Consider the following 21130-nt stretch of genomic DNA (forward strand, 5'->3'; position numbering starts at 1 on the left):
GAGAATGAATGACGAGGATCAAACTAGTGCTTTTTTATTGAACACAGATGAAAATGTTGTATATCACAAAGCCTTATGTAATTGTAAGGAGGGGTAGGAAAAAGAGTCTTGATGTGGGCCAAGAGGGAGACAAAACAGGGTTTGGTGAATACTTAGAAGTCTCTACTATAGAAGGGCTTAACTCCCTTTGTCTGAATTACCTTGGAGATGGTTTGAGCCAAATTTTAGAGTAAGTCTTGCTAAATTATTACAATTGTCACCATAAATAGAATGATCTAACTTAATCTAATTTACAGTAATCAGTAGATTACCTTACACTGACATGGAGTCCTTGCCTGACAAGGAACAAGTATGGAGCTATTGAAAGATAATAGCATTTTCAATACAAAGTGAGTTCAGTTTACAAAGAACTTGAGGTACACAATCGAGGATGCTGAGATGAGTCTTTTATGTCAAGCAAAGGATTGTGAACTTCAGAATTTTTTATTTTTTTTAAAGAAAGACTATGTTTATAAAGAAAGACTGTGCAATGGGTAAATTAGAGAGGGGAGACTAATGGTGGGGGAACCACTTAAGAGGCAGCAGTTCTAACAAATCAAGCAATAAGTAATAACGGAGCCGTGAGGGGATGGAAAGAAGCTACCAGATTCAGGACATAATTCTAAGGAGATGGGATAAGATACAGTGATCAGTAGGATGAGAGAAATGAGGGAGGAGGAAAAGTTAATAATTATGCTGCAAGGAAGTTAAGAACCCAACCCAATGATGCTCTGGGTCTGAAAGTCTTATTAATAAATTATTGATTTTCTGTTAGTAGCATAGAAAAATACACTAGGCCACTTTTTCAAAGCATGTTACCTAAGGGAGTATGATATATTCTCGTGAAACATCGGTGGAATATACTTTAAATTAAAACTTTTTATACAGATGGTAACAAGATCAGCAAGAAGGTAAAAAGCATGAGCAAAACATCCAAAGACAATTATAATGATATTTTAAAATATTTGGATATGTAGACTTGCAGGATGTAAGCATGATGTCTGTTTTAATTTGCTATATACAGTTACCACCTATAAGAATACCCACTCCAGTCAGTAGAAATGCAGTAATGACAGCTTTCAACACTTCTTTCAACTTTGAATTTAAATACCAACATAATATTCTGCGCAAAAATCACAAAGCCAACTCCAGCAGAGAAAATGATCATACACTTACTAAGAAAATTAAACTGTAGATAACTGGATTGTCATTCTAAATTATGTTAGATGATTCAGAAAAGGGAATTTATATGTAAACTGATTAATTTGTTTCTCCAAACCCATCCAACAACTTTTTACCAAATAATCCTTAAGTAAATACTTCAAAGAGTTCAGCATTGAAGACATGCCTCCCGAAGGAAATATAATTGTATTATAAATAGCAAATTTCCCCATAACCACAAGGAAGATGTTCAGAATTCTCATCTAGTTAGTTGTCCATTGGTTTTATCTTACATGAGATAAGTAAAGTCCCTAAGTCACTACCACTTAGTATATTAAAATTACTTATAGCATTATGAAAAGATGACCATGAATTTCTACTCTATATGGAGAAAGTATCAGGAGCCAGTGATTATCCAGTGATTGCTGAGAAAGGAATGCAAACCTTACAGCATTCTCTCTTTTATACACATACATACACACCACACACACACACACACACACACATTGTGTAGCCCTTAGGTATAATCAAATTAGGTGACCAATTAATTTTTTTTTAATCTGTACACAAATTTTTTTAACATTTTTATTTGTAACAGACCCAACCTTAACCAAAATGTCCTCCAATAAGTGATGGGTAAGGAAACTGTGGTACATCCATACTGTGCAATATTGCTCAGCAATAAAGGGTAACAGACTATTGATACTCTGAACAACTGTGATAGATCTCAAGGGCATTATGTTGAGTGAAAAAGAGCCAAGCTCAAAAGGTCACCTAGTGTATGATTCCTTTTATTGAACATTCTCAACAAAATTATAGAGATGGCGAACAGATCAGTGATTGCCAGGGGTCAGGGTGGTAGGGGGAGGGAGTGGTGTGACTACAACGGGCAGCACGAGGGAGATCTGAGTGGCATCTGACATCTGTGATAGAACAGGTCTGTATCTTGATTATACTGGTGGTTACACAGATCTACACGTGATAAAATGACACACACACACACACACACACACAGTCACACACACCAATATAAAAATCCTGGTTTGATGTCATACTATAATTTTGTAAAATATAACCGTTTAAAGGAAAAGTGGGTGAAGGATACGTGGGAGCTCTCTGTATTGTCTTTGCAATTTCCTGTGAATGTATACTTATTTACTTTTAAATTTTTATTGGGGTAGAGTTTATTTACAATGTTGTGTTAGTTTCAGATGTACAGCAAAGTGAATCTGTTATACATATACATATATCTACTCTTTTTTAGATTCTTTTCCCATATAGGCCATTACAGAGTACTGAGTAGAGTTCCCTGTGCTATACAGTAGGTCTTTATTAGTCATCTATTTTATATACAGTAGTGTGTATATGGGTGACCAATTAATTTCTTTGTCCTTAAGTATATACAGAAACTTTAAGTTAAAATCAGACTGTAGGATTATACAATTATAAATAAAATCATAATCCACAGTACTAATCATATTTCTAGTCTAATTATGCTTACTTATTGCCTTGTCCTCCTGACACTGATAACAGTAGAAGGTTTGGTGAAAGTTTTTCATGAAGGAAGAAATATTTCCTCCATTAAGCTGGTTAGGAACAGTTTGGTAGGAAATTATAATTCAAGTAATAACTTTTTTTTTATAAGGACAAAATAATCCAGAAAAAAACTTGGAATATTTATCTAATTTAAAAGCATACCTTTCCACAGAGAAATGTGAGAAATAAAATCATTAGTACATATGAATTCTTTCCCTTTTAGGGGTTAACTGAATACAAAATTTCTTAGAATTTTAAAACTCAGACTAGTAAAGGAAATGGAAAAGATCTATTCATGTTCATTTATAACAACTTCTTAGGATATTAGTTAATCCTGCTAAATGTCAGTAGAACATTTTATGTAGCAATGAGAAATTACACTATTCTGTAATATATTTTTACAACCTCAGATGAACCTCAATCTTGTGTAACTGACTTCCTAAAAAGTGTGTGTAAATAACACTTTGCTAAATTGAATAATTTTACTTGCACGTAAATTAGATATTCTCTAAAGCAAACAACGACCCCAAAATCTGCTCTATACTTTAAAATTTTTACATTGCAATAAAGAACAAATTAATATGTAATTTATATTCTCATTGTTTGCTTAGTATAATCATGATCTTTATGACAGATCTAAAAACATTTAGATTTTTAATTGAAAATGCCCAACAAATTTTTGGCATGATGGTTTTTTGAATTTCTCCAAATATAACAGCTTCAGAAGCTGATTCCATGTTAATCCCACCATGCTAGGCCAAACTTTAGCAGAATATTATAATATGTCCAGGCAGCAATATAGCTTAGACCTAGATATAATATAGAAGCCACAAGATAATGCTCTCCTAAGCTTCATCTAATAAGGGAAAAACACATATAAACAAGTATTTGGTATTCAAAAAAGAATACCAAGAAGTGCAACCTAATCTTGAAAGATAAGCATAGAACATAATAATTACCATATGAAGTCCAAACCTCAGAGAATATAGTGGGTCAAATTCTTGGCAGATTATAAATGACTTGACCTTGTTGAGAAAAATGAATGTGAGCACCCCAGTTGCACCTAGAATACGTATTCTGTGAGGGTTAAACAGAACTCCTCAGACATAGCGGGGACTCAATAAATATTTATTGTGTAAAACAGGGAGAAAATGCATTAGTTTTACTCATCAACATACTGCCAACAACTACAATACCTGAAAACAAAAATTTCTTGAATGAACAGTTATCACTGAAATTACATTAAAGCTACACTCATCTTTGGCCATGTGTTAACCAAAAAGACAAAGAGTGGGCAAATGCAATCAACTGACCAGGTATTTTTCAATAACAGGTCACTTAAATATGCAAAGAAAGAACAGAATTTTAAAGTAAGTTTTTTAAAGCTATCTGATCAAAATATTGCAGAATACTGTAGCTTTTTTCCAAAACCTGATTTCTGAGCACAGTCTAACTCCCTAATTTACAATGCTAATGAAACTGCATTTAGCAATGTTTGCTAATCCCTGTTTAGTAAGTATTAGACACTTAAATGCAATAACCTGACTTTAAGCAGGAAAAGGACAGTTGATTCTTTTCAGGGAGATGCACCAGAGTACCTCCAAAACACTTTGGAAGAAAGAAAATGACACTGTCACAGAACACTCAAAACTATCATAATTTGTTTATAGACTACCAGCTAATATATAAACAAGTCTGTATTTTACTATGATCCCTTTTACACATTCGTGGGAAGATCATTTCACAGGTTTACATAAGTATAGCAAAGTTCTTTAAGGTAACTGAGCAACTGAGCTCTACTAGTTTTTGTTATCTTCTAAGATACAAATATTACTTCATTAATCCAACTTATAAACTGATGTATTTAACTAGTAAAGTAATTACACAAGAAAAGTCATGAGAAACTTCATCACATAGACTCTATATAACACTTTCAGTATCATAACAATAACAATAAAAATACCATTTCTAATGTTACTTATGAAAGGATTCATGTTCCACACTGACTATCAAAGAGGGCTTAGAGTAAGCACAAGTGACACTGAAAAACGCCACAACATCCCGCAAGAAATTGTTAAAATGGAGACTGAAATATCTTTTCTATTATACATCACATCAGCAAACCTAGAAAATGGAAAAGAGCCCAAGGAGGCATAAATTGAGAAGATAATGCACCTTGCTGCTTTGCCATGAGAGTGAAATATAAAAAGATACTATTTTGAATGCTGCTAAATTATCAAAGAATGGTAAAAGTTATGAATCACAATATTATGGCTGAATGGAGCCTTATGATGCTTTATTATAAATGTAAAGCTTACGTTATCAAATAGGAAAATGCAAAAGACTCATTCTACCCAGATTTTAAGATTTCATGTGAAAGGCAATTTTAAAAATTAAATCTAAACTCTGTCTTAACAAAGTGGTAAGTACTTTCAGGACCAAGGGGAAGGCTTACTAATGACATAATAAGGTTTTGAAGTGCTATGACATATTTATATACATATCTGAGGCCTGAATCACTGGGAATACTTGCAGCTATTTTAAGTTCTATGGACCCTAGAGTTTAGTTCCATTTAGCTTTCTCTTCACAGCCCACCAAAGCTATTTTTGGCCTTTCTGTGACTTAACTGTATAAGCAATGGGATAACCCATTGTGCATGCTTTCCTGCCCCATAATTAACTGGGTTCCAAAAGCAACTTTCACCTGACCTGAAGTCGGGACTTAGAGAGTTACACGGCCCTTTGGGCCTTCTGTGCATGCCACCTGATCTTGGGCAGATTACTTAACTTCTCAAGAGAGAAAGAGAAATTATAAAAGGGTTCTATATTGAGTTCCGGTGAAGACTAGTTGCTGACATAAAAGCTCAGTAAATAACTAATTTTACTAAGAATCATCTAGTCTACACAATGCTATAGAAACAATATGGTACTGGCAATAGAAACAGACACACAGACCAATGGAACAAAGGACCCAGAAATAAATCCACGCATATATGGTCAACTAATCTTTGACAAGGGTGCCAAGAATATACAATGGGAAAAGGACAGTCTCTTCTATACATGGTGCTGGGAAAACTGGATATCCACATGCAAAAGAATGAAACTGGACCCTTATCTTACATCATGCACAAAGTTAACTTGAAATGGATTAAAGACTTAAATTTAAGACCTGGAAATATAAAACTCCTAGAAGAAAACATAGGGAAAAAGCTCCTTGACATCAGTCTTGGCAATGATATTTTGGATATGACACCAAAAGCACAAGCAACAAAAGCAAAAATAAACAAGCAACTAAAAAGCATCTGCACAGTAAAGGAAACAATCAACAAAATAAAAAGGCAAGTTATGGAGTGGGAGAAAATATCTGCAAACCATACATCTGATAAGCGTATGGTGTTTTGGATATACACATTTGCTATGTCCAAAATATATATGGAATTCATATAACTCAATAGCAAAAAACACAAATAACCTTATTAAGAAATAGGCAAAGGATCTGAATAGACACTTTCCAAAGATGACATATAAATGGCTAATAAGGGTACACGAAAAAGTGCTCAACATCACTAATCACCAGTGAAATGCAAATTAAAACCACAATGAGATACCACCTCACACTTGTTAGAATGGCTATTGTCAAAAAGACAAGAAAATAAGAAGTGTTGGTGAGGATGTGGAGAAAAGAGAACCCTTGTATAACACTGGTGGGAATATAATTGGTGGGAATGGAAAACAGTATGGAGGTTCCTCAAAAACTTAAAAATAGACCTATCATATGATCCAGCAATCTCACTTCTGAGTATATACCCACAGGAAGTAAAATCAGTATCTTGAAAAGATATCTGCCCTCCCATGTTCTTTGCAGCATTATCCACGATAGCTAAGATGTGGAGAACCTATGTGTCCACTCACGGAGGAATGGATAAAGAAAATGTGGTATATATATAAAATGGAATATTATACAGTCTTTTAAAGAAGGAAATCCTGCCATCCACAACAACATAGATGAACCTGGAGAACATTTTGCTGAGTGAAATAAGCCAGACAGAAAAACAAATACACAGGGAAAAACAAAAACAAATATGATCTCACTTATGTGCATAATCTAAAAAAGTCTAATTCATAGAAGCAGAGAGTAGAATGATGGTTGCCAGGGACTGGCAAGTGGGAAAAGTGGGGAGGTCAAAGGGTACAAACTTTCAGTTATGAGTAAGTTCTGGGAATCTAATGTACAGATGGTGACTACAGTCGATAATACTGTACTGTATACTTGGAATTTGCTAAGAATAGATCTTAAGTGTTCTCGTCACACATCAAAAAAAAAAGGCATCTATGTGAGGTGATGGATATGTTAATTATCTTGATTGTGGTAATCATCTCACATTGTAAATGTGTACCAAATCATCACACTGTATACCTTAAAATATATAGAACTTTTATTTGTCAGTTATACCTCAGTAAATAATAAACTTACTTTTCCTTTAATAAACTTACTTTTCCTTTCCATAGCGGAATCTTTTCCCTACCCAACCAAACTCTTAAAAAGCCCACCTATATCATTTTAAAGATAGAGAAAATAAGATGCAAAGAGTTAAGAACTTACTATAAGTCAAATGTTAGAAGTGGAAATATAACCCAAGTCTCTTGACTCCAAATCTAATATTTTTCAGTATACCTTTCTGTTTCTAAGTCTCTTTTATGGAACCATTTGGAAAATCATTTCTTTGGTCTTTAACTTGATAATTAATTCTAGAGAAAAAAGCCAGGTTATTCCATTAAGGAATAAATGTAGCCACACACTGCTTCATTCCACCTTTACCAGAAATAAGACAATCCCCAAAGCAAATTTATAGAATCAGTTATAGGGCAACTCTAGTTGTCAGTCAGTGCTCATTCAATCCTATATTCAATAGTATCAACAGCAATCATTTTATTAGGTATATCATAGGTATTAACAAAGCTAATTAAGCCACAAAGAGTTCATTCATGTCTTGTTTGTTCTGCTCAAGAAAACAACTGTATAATAATTTTAGAAAATGTTTCACTAAATAATTGATATTTTAGTAATATAAAAGTTAGAATTAGCTATAGGGACTACTAACAGAAGTTCACCCTGTGGCCATACTGGCTAAATAAGGGGATATTACTGTCAGTAGTGGATAGGTATTTTATCTTTAGACACTAGGCAGCAAGTTTTAGCAGTTTTTGCCTCCTTGTTATGAAACATCCAAAAGTTTAATGGATTTCTGAATTCTAATAACTTGGAAGACGATTTTGGACATCAACCTTCCCACACAATAATGGATCTCACTAGTTTCTTTAACTCATCCTTATTTTTGGTGAGCCATTATTAAGGTGCACCATAGTTGCATTTCATTAAGTTATAAATATACAGAGTTCAAACCCACAAACTGCAGTGATAACTATTAGCTCTTGGTGGGGCTAAATTAACCTAGTACCAGTTGCCAGGACAATCACTTGAGACCAGAATCTCTGCTTAGTAATTCCTGAAGCATTTACCAGTTTACCACCATGTATAACTAACTTTTAATAATCATGGAGAAACATACTTCTCACTATAATACGATTCAAGAACAGCACAGATTCTAGAAGTACACAGGGCCAGGTACAACCAAGTCCGTATCCTTGACCCCTCAGGAACCAGGATTTCTCTCTCACACACTGTTGCTCATACCCCCCTCTCCGTCTCTCTCCCTCTCTCTCTCTGACACAGTTTTAGACATTCTGAAAATGTCAAAGCATACCCCAGCACAGTGTAATAGTGCTGTGGAACCAATAGAAAACCTATTCTTCAGTAATTCTTAGAGCTCAGAAATCACAGCTGATGACCAATATCAGTCTCTTTTTAATTAGGAGAAATAGGATAATCCTGTGGAATGAACGCGGTATCTGGAATCGGAAGATATGATTTGAAATCCACTTTCTTGATGAATGAAAGTATATATTGCCTTATATAGAGTAAAGCACTCAGATGTTTTCTTCCTTTGTACCTACAACAATTAGAGATACAACATAATATTGGGGAGGTTATTCAGGTATTCATGAACTTGCCTCGTCCTGCAAGCTGCCACAATAACATTCACCTGAGGTAAACAACACTGCTTAAAGGTATCTGCCATGTTTGTTCCTACAAAAATGAAATACTAGGAAAGTATTTTTCCACAATTTGTTCATAATTAAGTATAATCCTGTTTTCTTTAGAATTACTATAAATCCATTATAATTTGTTTTGCAGAATAAGCACAAGTATTATCTTTCTAGAATCAACTGGATGATCCATGGAGTCATGGTCAGTTCTAGGGGTTCAGATGAGAGGTAGAAAGGGAAAGAGATTGGCTTCTGGCTCTTCCATCAGCTTCTCACTCAGGTTTTTCACATCAATAGGTGAGTAGTGTTCTCTCTTTCCTCCACTGACTTTTGGCAAACCCAGTTAGAGACCATCATCAGATAAGCTCAACCTCTTGTTAAAATAAATAGAATATAGGACAGAAACAGCATCAGTGATTTGGTTTCTTTGACATTTAATGAGAGAACAAAATTATATATTGAAGACAAAAGACAACAGTGCCAGGCACAGACCCAGGACAGGTGCTGTGAAAAAGCCTATCGTGGTGGTGTCTGGGGATTTAAACTCTGGAGAAAAGACTAAACTAAAATTAAGAATAACAAAGTCATTAGTATATACTTCTTGGCAGATTATTAGCTGTATGTGGAAGCTTTGATAAAACAGGCTTTTAGCAATGTTTTAAATTTCAGATTTAAGAAAAATCCTCCCCTACTCGCCATTTGTTGAACACTGCCGTTTATTTCCATTGTTATTCATTGCCATGGAGCCCAATTACTCCTTTGTTTTCTTATTCACATTTAGTCCACATTATCACAAATAAAAATCACAAGGATACCATTACCCTTCAACACTTCCCCAATGTATAAATCCTAATTTGCATTAAATCCTTGAAGCAACATACATTGCAGTGAATGAAATGTCCTTCTGTAAAAAGTACTGTAAATCATGAAAGAATTTTTAGCTCAATATATATACACGACTTTACATACAGTTAAACTGACCAAGGTGCTTTTATACACCCTAGGTATACAATATTCAATATGCTTAGAATAATAGTTATTTGAAAGGAATATAATCTTTGAACATAAAACAGTTTAAGAATAAAAAAACTTCTATAAATTCACTTATCTATTTTGCTATTGACCCACTGATGTAGAAATTTTACGTACCATAATTAATGGGAAAATTTAGTTAATGAACGCTGCTGATACTCAGTGTAGTTCTCAAAGGCTGAAAACCTTTCCCAAAAATCAGTATCTGAAACCTGTCTCTTTAGGAAAAACAGTCAAAGCTTTAACTGTTTTCAGTCTAGTATAAGAAAGCTTTGAAACAAGTTAACTCTAAGCACTCAAGGAAAACTATTTTTAAAAGTGGGGGGACAAGAGGAGGACCTTAATTTTCAACAATATCGGCCTGAGAAGTAACTTTATAAGAGAATGTCTGAGTATCTTTAAAAAGAGAGAGAAAAAAAGTAATTTAAAATGTTGGAAGTCCACAAACTGAGCATAGCAGTAAAAAGGACTCGAGGGAAAATTTAATGAAAAATAAAAAACTGAAAGCAAATTAATTGATCAAAACACAGACACACACACACACACACACATACATGCACACACACTGCAGGCAGTCATTCAGCATTATATGCTAGCTGGCTTTGTATTTTCTTTTAAAATATAATCATAACATCTTAATGTATAAAACAATAAGGCTCTCAAGGTACTCATGAAAAATTCTTATCAAATTTCACTCTAGAGTTAATGATATTAGGCATGTTAAATCAGGAATCAACACATGCTATTCTCCATAGCAGGAACTATATAAATTACAAGCTCTTCCATGTTTTTGTTATTAGGTTTGATACACTTAAAAATAAGCGGTATTCTACATCGAGTGCTCTAACGCAACTGTTTTTATATCTTTTAGAATTTATAATTCATCTCAGTGCTCAATCCTTACAAAAAAACCACAAAAGGACCTGCAATTGCTATTTACTGTCTTGCACAATAAAATTGTATTTGTTCTGTTTTTGAATTCATAGGTTTTGCTTTATGAAGTTTTCAGACAGAAGCAACTTTATATTTTCATTGTTACTCATGATTTTAGCTTAAAGATCATTAATTTTAACACAGCATCCTGCTATATTCTCATTTGGGTTGTTCCATTTATCTCAAAGGTAGACTTATGTATTACCATTACAAAAAAATAACTATTTGCATAATACTTTATGATTTTACATCTATTAAAAACACATCACAGGGAGCCTGAGGATGCATTCAGTAGCTTGTCATTCACCACTTCAAGACCCTTCAGAACTAAACAAGGGGGAGGGTGACATTTTGCTAAAGGCAGAAGAAATGAATATAAATAACAAACTTTGAAGTTTTAAAAATACAAAAGAAAATTTAAAAAATGCAAACAAAAATATGATCATATGCATAAACAAGATAATTTCAATTTTTAAAACTCCATGTTCTCTATACAGAGCAAGGTGTTTGGAGATTTATGTATCTTCTATTATGATACCCATTGAAATTATCTAAAACTGTGCCACAAAAATAAAGAAAATTACCATCTTCTTGCTAGATTTTATAAATATCATATTAAAATTGTGCCTATTTACATAATTCAGCTTTTCCTCAGCCTTGTGAAATAATCTGAGTATCATTTCTTTATTATTCTAGACTTAACCCTATAAATGTGCATATTAAGAATGTTTCAGAGGGAGACAATAATGATCTAACATGTTAAGAAATTACACTGTCTCCTAACTTCTTCTTGGTAAAGCAATTACAAAGAAAATTGTTTACATCTTCTGTATTTTCTTCCATAACCACCAGTCCAGATAAAAAAAAATACTGAATGCTGTTATGTCACCTCTAGTCCAAATGCTCATAGCCCTTGAAGCTTTTTGTAAGCAATATGCTTCTATACTAAACACATATCCCTGAGCCACCACCTACCTAATTTAACAGTTTTAAATGTAGTTTCAAATGCAGCGTAATACCATCTTAAACACACACACACACACAGAGTGTGCAGAAAAGGAAGGAGGTGGAGAGCCAGAAATGGAGCACGTTGTTGTTTTTCATTCATGCAGTATAGTGATGTCAGTGTCTGCAGCAGCAGCGGCGGCAGGAGCCTTGACCTGTGGAGGCTACAATCCACTGAAGTCAGAACCTTGCAGAATTCAAAAGAAACTGAGTAGATAATTGTTTGAAAAATTGTTCAACTGTTCATAGCATGAATTTTAAATAGATGAGTAAAAAGAATAGATTAGTTGTATAGTTTTAACTTGGGTAGAGAGGAGCAAGGTGGGATGTGGAGAAGTAACAGAAAGGTAATATCATCAGGGAACTGGGGGCAGAAGAGCCTACATTCAAAATCATTTCAATGTAAGAAACTGACAAAACCACCTGGTGTTAAAAACAGCAGAAAGGCCTCTTCTATTCCCAATACAAGCTCTCTGATGCAAATCTGTCTCCTGAACAACCAGACTCAGAGAAGCGTTTTCATCATGATTGCGTTAAAATTGCATTAAACTCAGATGTGACATACTACAACAAAGAGGACAGTTTAAGCCTGGTCACAAATTTCATTAAAACTACTTGATGATGGACCTTGTAATTCCTAAGCAATTAAGACTTTTGAAGGATGCAGAAAAACAAGTTGTACTACGATCTGTTGTAAGATGTGTTTATCAACAAAAAGGGAGGAGGTACTAGATGACCAATATATTGTTGCAGCAATTGCTGAAACTACTCACTATGCCCACAAAACCCTCTGAACACAGTCTTTCTGCAGTGCTTATTTTATGGCTCTTAAATTAGTCCCTAAAAGAAAATCCCAAAACTCAATCTATGTACTGTTGAAACTAAATCACTCAAAAATTTATGTAACTGCTGCCTTCTTTTCATTCTGTTACCTCTCATTTCATACAGTTCTAGAAAATGTGCAAAGGAGTTGCATATGGCATTAATCTGTTAGAAAATGGTGGCCTTTTCTATAAAATACAGCCAAAGATGTGTGTTCAGTTGTGGTCATTATTAGGGCGATCACGTTGTTTTCATTCATTCATTCAGGATTTGCTGGAGGATGTCAGTTTCTGCAGCTGGCTTGACCTGGGGGAGGAGTGGGGGAGCAAATTCCTTCTGGTGCATACTGATTACAGGATGCATTTCTCGGTGCTCCTGGACACATACCACTGCACTACATCCTACCCTGCCTCACCATCAAGTGGTCTGAAAACAAGGGCCTTAGCAACATGCTAATTACAGCTCAGAAATATTAAAACAAAACACCAAAACTGCAATCTATCTTAACACAATCACTTTCTCCAAGTCTAAGACCTTCATCAAGAAAACTCCATTAAAAAAATTACACATACCCCATAAACATTGCACAGGCTCCACAGTGATTCCCTTCCAAGCAGAGATTTTCCCCCTCGGTATGATCCGTTCTCTCCACAATGCAGCAGCAGCATCTGTAGCCCTAACGTGGTATCTAATAACATGAGCTACTCCTCCCTCCCTGATGAGCTTTACATCCCTGTTTTGGCTAAACTTCCTTTTCTCCCCCAGGACTAAACTAGATCATTCACCGTGTCCCTAAACATAAACCAAACCACACCAAAACACAAAACATTAAGGGAAGCCGACAGCATCCACCAGCTCACCATTACCTTTGACACCTAAGAAAAACGAAACTTGAGATCCTTTAACAGCTCAACTGAACTGTTAAGTGTACTTAAAAATAGAAGGAAAAAAGTGAGCACACTGCACAAATAGGTCCTTAGAAATTTACCATGAAAGTCTTGAGTTGGGCATAAACTGTTTCCAGTGTAGTACCGCCCTGATGCATATGACTATATAAAGTAGAGAAAAGAGGGAGCCCAAAAAAAAAAAAAAAAAAAAAAAAGCCAAACCAAACACTATACACTTCAATTGCACATCCAAAACTGTCCCCTCTACACACCCAACAGGATATCCTTACATCATAACTGGTGCCTCCACCTCCCCACCCCCAAAAAAGAAAAAAAATTATCCCGGTAGGCACAGACACATTATAGGAACTTTGTAGGAAAGCACAAAGAGGCTGTAGAGATTACAACCACCACCTTATCTACTGCCGGAGAGTTTGTGTGCGTGTTTTTTTAAGTGTTTCGCCCAGCTCCTCCTTCCCCCACTACAAACAGCAAACACATGAGTGAGCTAATCAGCTCTTAAACTGAAAAACCTTTCGATACAGGCGAGTGATGGAAGATAAAAGCTGAGGGGCGGTAGGAGGGTCAAATAAAAGTTGCTCCGCAGTTCGCTCATCCAAGCCCCGCAGCGACCGCAGGGGGGTGAGGTTCCCAAAGCCACTTTCACACCTTCGATAATGCACTAGCAAAGAGAAGCCCGGAGAGGCTGAAGTTTCCACGGAGGGCACCGTCGGGGAGACGCAGCCCGGGAGGACGGAAGGGTTGGGCTCGCTACCTCTGCACACGGGCGAGCCGGGGCTCCGTCGCTCAGGTGAGTTGCTCCTCCGGTGGCTCTCTGGGGACCGTCTCGGGCGGCCCTTGGCCCGCGGCGCCTGCTCGGTCGGGGCCGCGGTCGGCGGCGGCGTCGGGCTGGGCGGGCTGGGGCCGCGGGCCGCGCCGGGCCCCGGGAGGCTGCCCAGCGAGGCGGCGGCGGCGGGCGGGCGCGTGGGACTGTGTTGGCTGCCCCGCAGGAGCTGGTAGGGCACCGTGGCGCGGATGGGCTGCAGCAGCCGGCCGGCTCCCGCAACCGGGGCGCAGCTCACGCCGCCGCCGCCGCCGCCGCCCGCACCGTTCCCGCTCCCGGTGGCGGGGGTGGCGGGCGGGGAACCCGCGGCGCTGCGCCGCATCCTCTGCGGCGGGGGATGAGGAGTCTGAGAGGAACTGGAAGAGGAGGAGGCAGTGGACATGGTGGCTCCGCGGGCCCTGGACGATGCCGGCCAACACCGAGGCGCGGAGCGGGAGGCGCGCGAGCGTGTGGGAGCCAGCGCGATAGTGCGTGCGAGTGTGTAAGGGGGAGGGGCGGGGGTATCGTGGAGGGGGAGGAGTCTCTCGGCTCCCCCTTCGCAACGCGCACCCCCGCCGCCTCAGCGAGGGGGGGAGGGGAAGGCTGCGAAAACAAACGTCCAACGGCCCCAACCGCCCGACCGGGCTCGGTGTGGCGGTTACGGCCGGGGCCGCGAGGAGCCCGGAGCCGCCGCCGCCGCCGCCCCGGGCATCGCGCTGACAGGGGGAAGGGGCAGCCGCCGGGATCACGCAGATTCGCGGGGCTGCACGCGCAGGAGAGCCCGGCAGCTGCAGGGAGGGCCGGGATCCCTGCTTCTGGGGACCTGGTATGGGGAAAGGGCCTCGAGGTGCCTGGCTGAACGCGTAGCCGCGCCACCGCAAACGCCGCCGCCGCCGCCGCCTCTGCCCGCTCTTCACTCCATAAGGCACCTAACCCCCCAACCCGTACCCCGCCCCCTGCACCGCCTCCCGGCGCTCGGGGCCGGCAGCTGCCGCAACGAGAATTCCCATTGTCTCCGTCGTTCTCCACCAGAACGCGAGTGATTGGTTTCAGGGTAGGAGTGAGAGGAGCAACTGCCAATGAAAGTGGGCATCCTACTTTGGAGGCGGGATACGAAGGAGCGAAGAGGGAGAAAGGGGCTGTGCGTTCAAGGAGGGGCGTGAGAGTTGACAGGCTTTGAGGTGAGAGGGGGACCGTGATTGGGCTGCCCTGGGAGAGTGGGTCCGTGTGTGTCCTGCGCGTACCCCGACACCCACAGACGCGCACGCCCAGGGAAGCAGGTTGTGAGGGCTCCACCCTGCAGGGCCGTTTGTACCACTTGAGACAGAGGATACGTCAGGCAAACTTTACTTTGCAAGTACACCTGTTCTGGTGGTGGGATGGTTTAGAAGAATCCATCCCTTCCCCACTAATTTTAGTAATCTGAGTTTTTGTGGTGAGTAGACTAATCAAAAGAATTGAAGGCCATCAGAAGCAATGTCTGGGGGTTGGATTGAACACTGGGTGGATACTTTTACAGTTATCCTATGGAGTGAAAAGAGATCATCAAATCTTATGTTCCAAGACAATAACTCTGAATTGCAGGGGTCAACAAGGAATTGTACATCATTGCACCGTCAGTTAAATGGAGGTGTAATGGAGGGCACACCCTGTTGTCTTTTCCCAGAAGCAGATGGCCTCTTGGGAGAAATAATACCAGACTTGATGTAACAATCCACTGGGGTAAATTTAGTTTTTATTCTGCAGTGGAACTGAAGAGAAACTAAGATTTTGGATGACTGTCAGGAACCGAAGTTACCCCACAGTAAACCAAGGTTTTAAACATTAAGCCGGAACAATTGATTGAAGGGTCCACATCAGATACCCTCCATTCGTTTCCATGAGATAAAAAAGAAGTGGGAGATCAGATTGGTCTACTCTTGGTGTCTGCCCACACTGACAAGCTTCCTCTGATTTCAGGCACTAAATGCAGGGGTCAGTTTCACTTAGAGGAGCCATCCCTCTCAGCTTCATTGTGCCCTCAGCACAGAAAGCATACTAGGTTCTGTAAAAAGTGGATGAAACCACTTTTTCTGTAAAATGCAAGAATTGCACCCATGAATACTAGTGACAGTTCCTCACTTTATCACATAGTAGAATAACAGCTAACATTTACTGAGCATTTCATGTGTCAGCCACTGTTCTAAGACTGTTTTATGTGTTAATTCCTTCAATCCTCCTATAATCCACAAGGTACGATACTACTATTATCCCCATTGTGTTCACATGTATTTGCTTTCCAGAATAACGTATATTAAATATAAATGTAGTAAAAACTTTACTCTTTTAAATTTAGTATAATTGACCTATTGTATTATTTTTTCCATCTAAAATGAAAGATTTCCTCATTCATTAGGAAATTGCCTTCCTTCATGGGTAAAAAGAATGATAAATGGCTTCTTTCTGATGACTTTTTCAGAATATCAAGAACAAAAATTGACGGATTAAAATATGTGAAGTTTTTAAAAATGCTGGAAAATTTCCAAGTTGTCGATTTGATTACAGCATTGTTTCGTAATAGAAATGTTATCTCTGGCCACTCCTAAATATAAGTATGTAATGACCCCAACACTTTAGATTACAGTAATTCTAAATTTATACCAAGCCACAGTCCTAATGATCAATACCTGATTTGGATCTAAAACAACCTACCTAGCCATATGTTAAAGCCTTTCTGTGTTTGTTCAAAACTGCCAATGCCAACTTAAATCAGACAACCAAAACAAATCTAAATGACGCACACAGAGACGCACACCTTCTCTTCACTAAATATATCTTGGTTGCCTCTTAAACCTTTGTTCTCATGAAATAAATACTGATCTTTATGTGTAAGGAATTCAGTCTCCAAACAAATCAAAGGTGGGCTAAAATAAACTAAACCCAGTATTGGCTTTCAAATGTCCATTTGTTGAGTTCTTAACAGTATTTTATTCTTAGTGAGTTTGGGAGTGGGCTCCAAGGGTATGAAAAGAAGCTTTAGGAAAACATACCCCTCAGTAAATTGGGACCCCCCTTAGAAGGAAGTGTGGATCGCTGGGCGAGAAGAGCATTGTTCCCCGACTGTGCTAGCTATGGGATGGTTAGGTCCCTTGCAGATTATCTCTATTTGTTGAATATAAGTGTAACAGTCCCTGGAAATTCTATATATGTTAATGTTGGTGATGACCTCTTTACTATGTTGACCTACCTAGAAGAAGACAACACTGAAAGCGCAATTTGGTGGCATGGGAAATACCTTTGTTCTCAGTAACCCGTGTCTTGGCTGTTCGTGGAACAAGATTCCACCGTTAGCTAATCTGAAGTAGAACTATTACACTTACTTCTTGGTTCATATATGGTAATGGACTATAGGTTACATTAAAACTTGGAATCATTGGCTACATCTGATTAATATTTAGCCCCATGTGAAGAGAGAATGAGATAACTAACGGGCCTACAGAGCTACCAAAACCTCCCTCTTCTAGTTTCATCCAGGTTTGCCAGGGGATGCATCCAAGCCCCAACCAAATCTAAGAGGCAGTCCAGGCTGTCAGTATCAGAAATGAGGTCACGGCTGAGAGAGAACACTAAACAGATCTGCACTGATGTTCATCTTAAGCTGATTAAACTCTCTTGTAGGTGGATTCTTTATAGCAGCAACAAAAAGAGCCTTGCCTGAATTTTTGTCCCTGGCAGATGCTTACAGTAAAACTCCTTACTGCTTGTGACAGGCTACGTGCACCTTTGCACTAGGTGTTCCCTCTGCCTGAGCAGTTCCTACCCCAGTTACCCACATGGCTTGCTCCCTCATTTCCTCCAGGTCTTCACTCAGATGTCATCACCTTCACAATGAAAGCTTTTCTGAAAACTCTTTTTTAAAATGGCAAGCACCCCCTAGATGTTCCCTACTCTCTTACTTTTTTTTTCCCCAGAGCACACACCACCCACCTATTGTATATTTTCATTATTTTTTGTTCTGTCCGTGTAGAATATAAGAGCCATGAAGGCAAGATTTTTATCTGTTTTATTACTGCTGAATCTCCACAATAGTGCTTGGTACCTGGTAGACAATATTTGCTCAATATTGTTGAAAAGAGTAGCAAATTTTAACCAGTGCTTGTCCCATGAACTAAACTGTGCCTTTCATCAGAAAAAAAAAATTGATAATAAGAAGTATATCACTATTGCAAAGACATAGCCACAAAGTAGAAAAATGTTCCATGTGGCTTTTGTAAACTATACAGATATTCGCACTGGGGCCAGCATTCAAAAGGAAAGCATATCTTGTATTATGATCCTTATACAGGCAAAGTGAAAAATACTAGTCCTAAGAGGGGTGGGATAGGGAGGGTGGGAGGGAGGGTGACGCGAGAGGGAAGAGATATGGGAACACATGTATACGTATAACTGATTCACTTTGTTATAAAGCAGAAACTAACACACCATTGTAAAGCAATTATACTCCAATAAAGATGTTTAAAAAAAAAAAAATACTGGTCCTAGTGGCTCTTGGAGGCTCATCAGATGTTGAAAATGGAAACTGAAATTGGTAATGGAGAAAAGGCAGTTGAAATTTGCAGGAAAAAAAAATAACCAACTGAAACTGACAGAGAAGGACAGTTGAGGAGGATCACTTAGAGAGTGACATCTGCTGATATGTAGTTAGTTCTATCTCTCTGTTAGGAGCAATTCTCAAGAGGCCTGTGTAAGGAAACTGAAAAAAATATATATTTAATTCAGTAGAAAGGAACATTTCATGTAAATAATAAATATTTTACCTTGTTTCTTCCCCCCCAGCTTTATTGAGATATAATTGACATAAAAGATTGTGTAAGTTTAATTGTGTAATGTAATGATTTGATATGGGTATTTAGTGCAAAATGATTAACACGATAAGGTTACTTAACACATCCATCACCTCACATAGTTATAAACCTTTTTTATGATGAGAACTTATAAAATCTATTCTCTTAGTAGCTTTTAAATATACAATATAGTATTGTTAACTATAGTCACCATGCTGTACATTACGTCCCCGGAACTTATTCATCTTATAACTTGAAGTTTGTACCATTGACCACCCTCACCCATTTCCCCCACTCCCCAGCCCCTGCCCCTATTCTCTGTTTATATGAGTTTGGATTTTTTTAGATTCCACATGTAAGTGAGATCATATAGTGTTTGTCTTTCTCCATCTGACTTACTTCACGTATCATAATGCCCTCAAGGTTCATCCATGTCATCACAAATGGCAGGATTTCATTCTTTTTATGGCTGAATAATATTCCATTGTGTATATATACCACAATTTTTTTCCATTCATCCATCAGTGGACACTTGGGGTTATTTTCATATCTTGGCTGTTGTGAATAGTGCTGCAATGAACATGGGAATGCACATATCTCTTTGAGATATTGATTTCATTTCCTTCAGATATATACCCAGAAGTGGGATTGCTGGATCATATGGTAGTTCTATTTTTAAGTTTTTGAGGAACCTCCATAATGTTCTACATAGTGGCTGCACCAGTTTACAATCCCATCAACAGTGCACAAGGGTTCCCATGTCTCTATATCCTCACCAGTACTTATTATTGCTTAACTTTTTGATAATAGCCATTCTAACAAGTGTGAGGTGGTATCTCATTTCAGTTTTAATTTGTATTTCTCTGATGATTAGTGCTGTTGAGCACCTTTTCATATACCTGTTGACCGTTTGAATATCTTCTTTGGAAAAAATGTCTATTCAGATCCTTTGCCCATTTTTAATTGGATTGTTTGGGTTTTTTGCTATTGCATGAGTTGCTTATATATTTTGGATATGAACCCCTTATCAAATATGTTGTTTGCAAATATTTCTCCCATTCTGTGTGTTGTCTTTTCGTTTTTGTTGATTGTTTCTTTTGCTGTGCAGAAGGCTTTTTAGTTTGATGTAGTTTCACTTGTTGATTTTTGCTTTTGTTGTGATGCTTTGGGTGTCATAATCATAAAATCCTTGATAAGACTAATGTCAAGGAGCTTTTCCCTATGCTTTTTTTTTTTTTTTTAAAGATTTAACTTTATTTATTTTTGGCTGCGCTGGGTCTTCGTTGCTGTGCACGGGCTTTCTCTAGCTGTGGCGAGCAGGGACTGTTCCTCATTGCGGTGCACGGGCTTCTCCTTGTGGTGGCTTCTCTTGTTGAGGAGCACAGGCTCTAGGCGTGTGGGCTTCAGTAGTTGTGGCGCGTGGGCTCAGTAGTTGTGGCACACAGGCTCTACAGCGCAGGCTCAGTAGTTGTGTTGCACGGGCTTAGTTGCTCCTCAGCACGTGGGATCTTCCCGGACCAGGAATCGAACCCGTGTCCCCTGTATTGACAGGCAGATTCTTATCCACTGCGACACCAGGGAAGTCCCTATGCTTTGTTTTTAAAAGAAGTTCAGAAGAAGCAAGAGAAAGAGGGGGTATCTTGTTTTTTAACTGATAAATATCAAAAGAGTAAGTATGCAATTATTCCTACCTGGATAGAAAATAGTGATGAGGACCACCAATTTTTCAGCTTTCATCTCCACAGCAATTCCTATCGCCAGCTATGATGCCAGGGGCACATCCCCTAAGCTGATACATAAGTAGAGTTTTATCATTTAACTAAAAGACTATATTGTACAAAGCCAACACATTCAGAGGCTAAATAAAGATTTGGGGACCAGAAAACTGCAAATATTCTCTCTTTGCTGTGACATTTCATTTGTTTTAGTTCCAAACATGGTGTCAACAGTACATGAGAGCA

At 38.4% G+C, this 21130-nt stretch overlaps 1 protein-coding gene and 2 long non-coding RNA genes across 8 annotated transcripts in view; 1 reads left to right on the forward strand and 2 right to left on the reverse strand.

Moving 5' to 3' along the window:
* Positions 1 to 15268, reverse strand: part of GLCCI1 (glucocorticoid induced 1) — a 125464-nt gene extending 110196 nt beyond the window's left edge. For 3 of the 6 annotated variants that reach the window (XM_082398385.1, XM_082398384.1, XM_082398389.1), the window contains exon 1: positions 14191 to 14922. In XM_082398385.1, the coding sequence (XP_082254511.1) occupies positions 14191 to 14749 (559 nt within the window). In that variant the 5' untranslated portion in view covers positions 14750 to 14922. Of the gene's footprint in view, positions 1 to 14190 lie in introns of all 6 variants that reach the window. The other 3 variants (XM_082398386.1, XM_082398388.1, XM_082398387.1) reach the window with 3 other exon arrangements.
* The window catches only part of LOC309631791, a 186672-nt gene continuing 179788 nt past the window's right edge, over positions 14247 to 21130 (forward strand). The window contains exon 1 of the long non-coding RNA XR_014246540.1: positions 14247 to 14334. This is a non-coding gene — a long non-coding RNA (uncharacterized lncRNA). The remainder of the gene's footprint in view (positions 14335 to 21130) is intronic.
* On the reverse strand, positions 16272 to 20917 carry LOC309631851. The gene is made up of 2 exons (XR_014246612.1): positions 20861 to 20917; positions 16272 to 20708 (listed from the first exon to the last, which is right to left on the reverse strand). It is a non-coding gene; the product is annotated as an uncharacterized lncRNA (long non-coding RNA).

The sequence above is a fragment of the Balaenoptera borealis genome, assembly GCF_965194805.1.
Source record: "Balaenoptera borealis genome assembly, chromosome: 7".
Taxonomy (NCBI): Eukaryota; Metazoa; Chordata; class Mammalia; order Artiodactyla; family Balaenopteridae; genus Balaenoptera; species Balaenoptera borealis.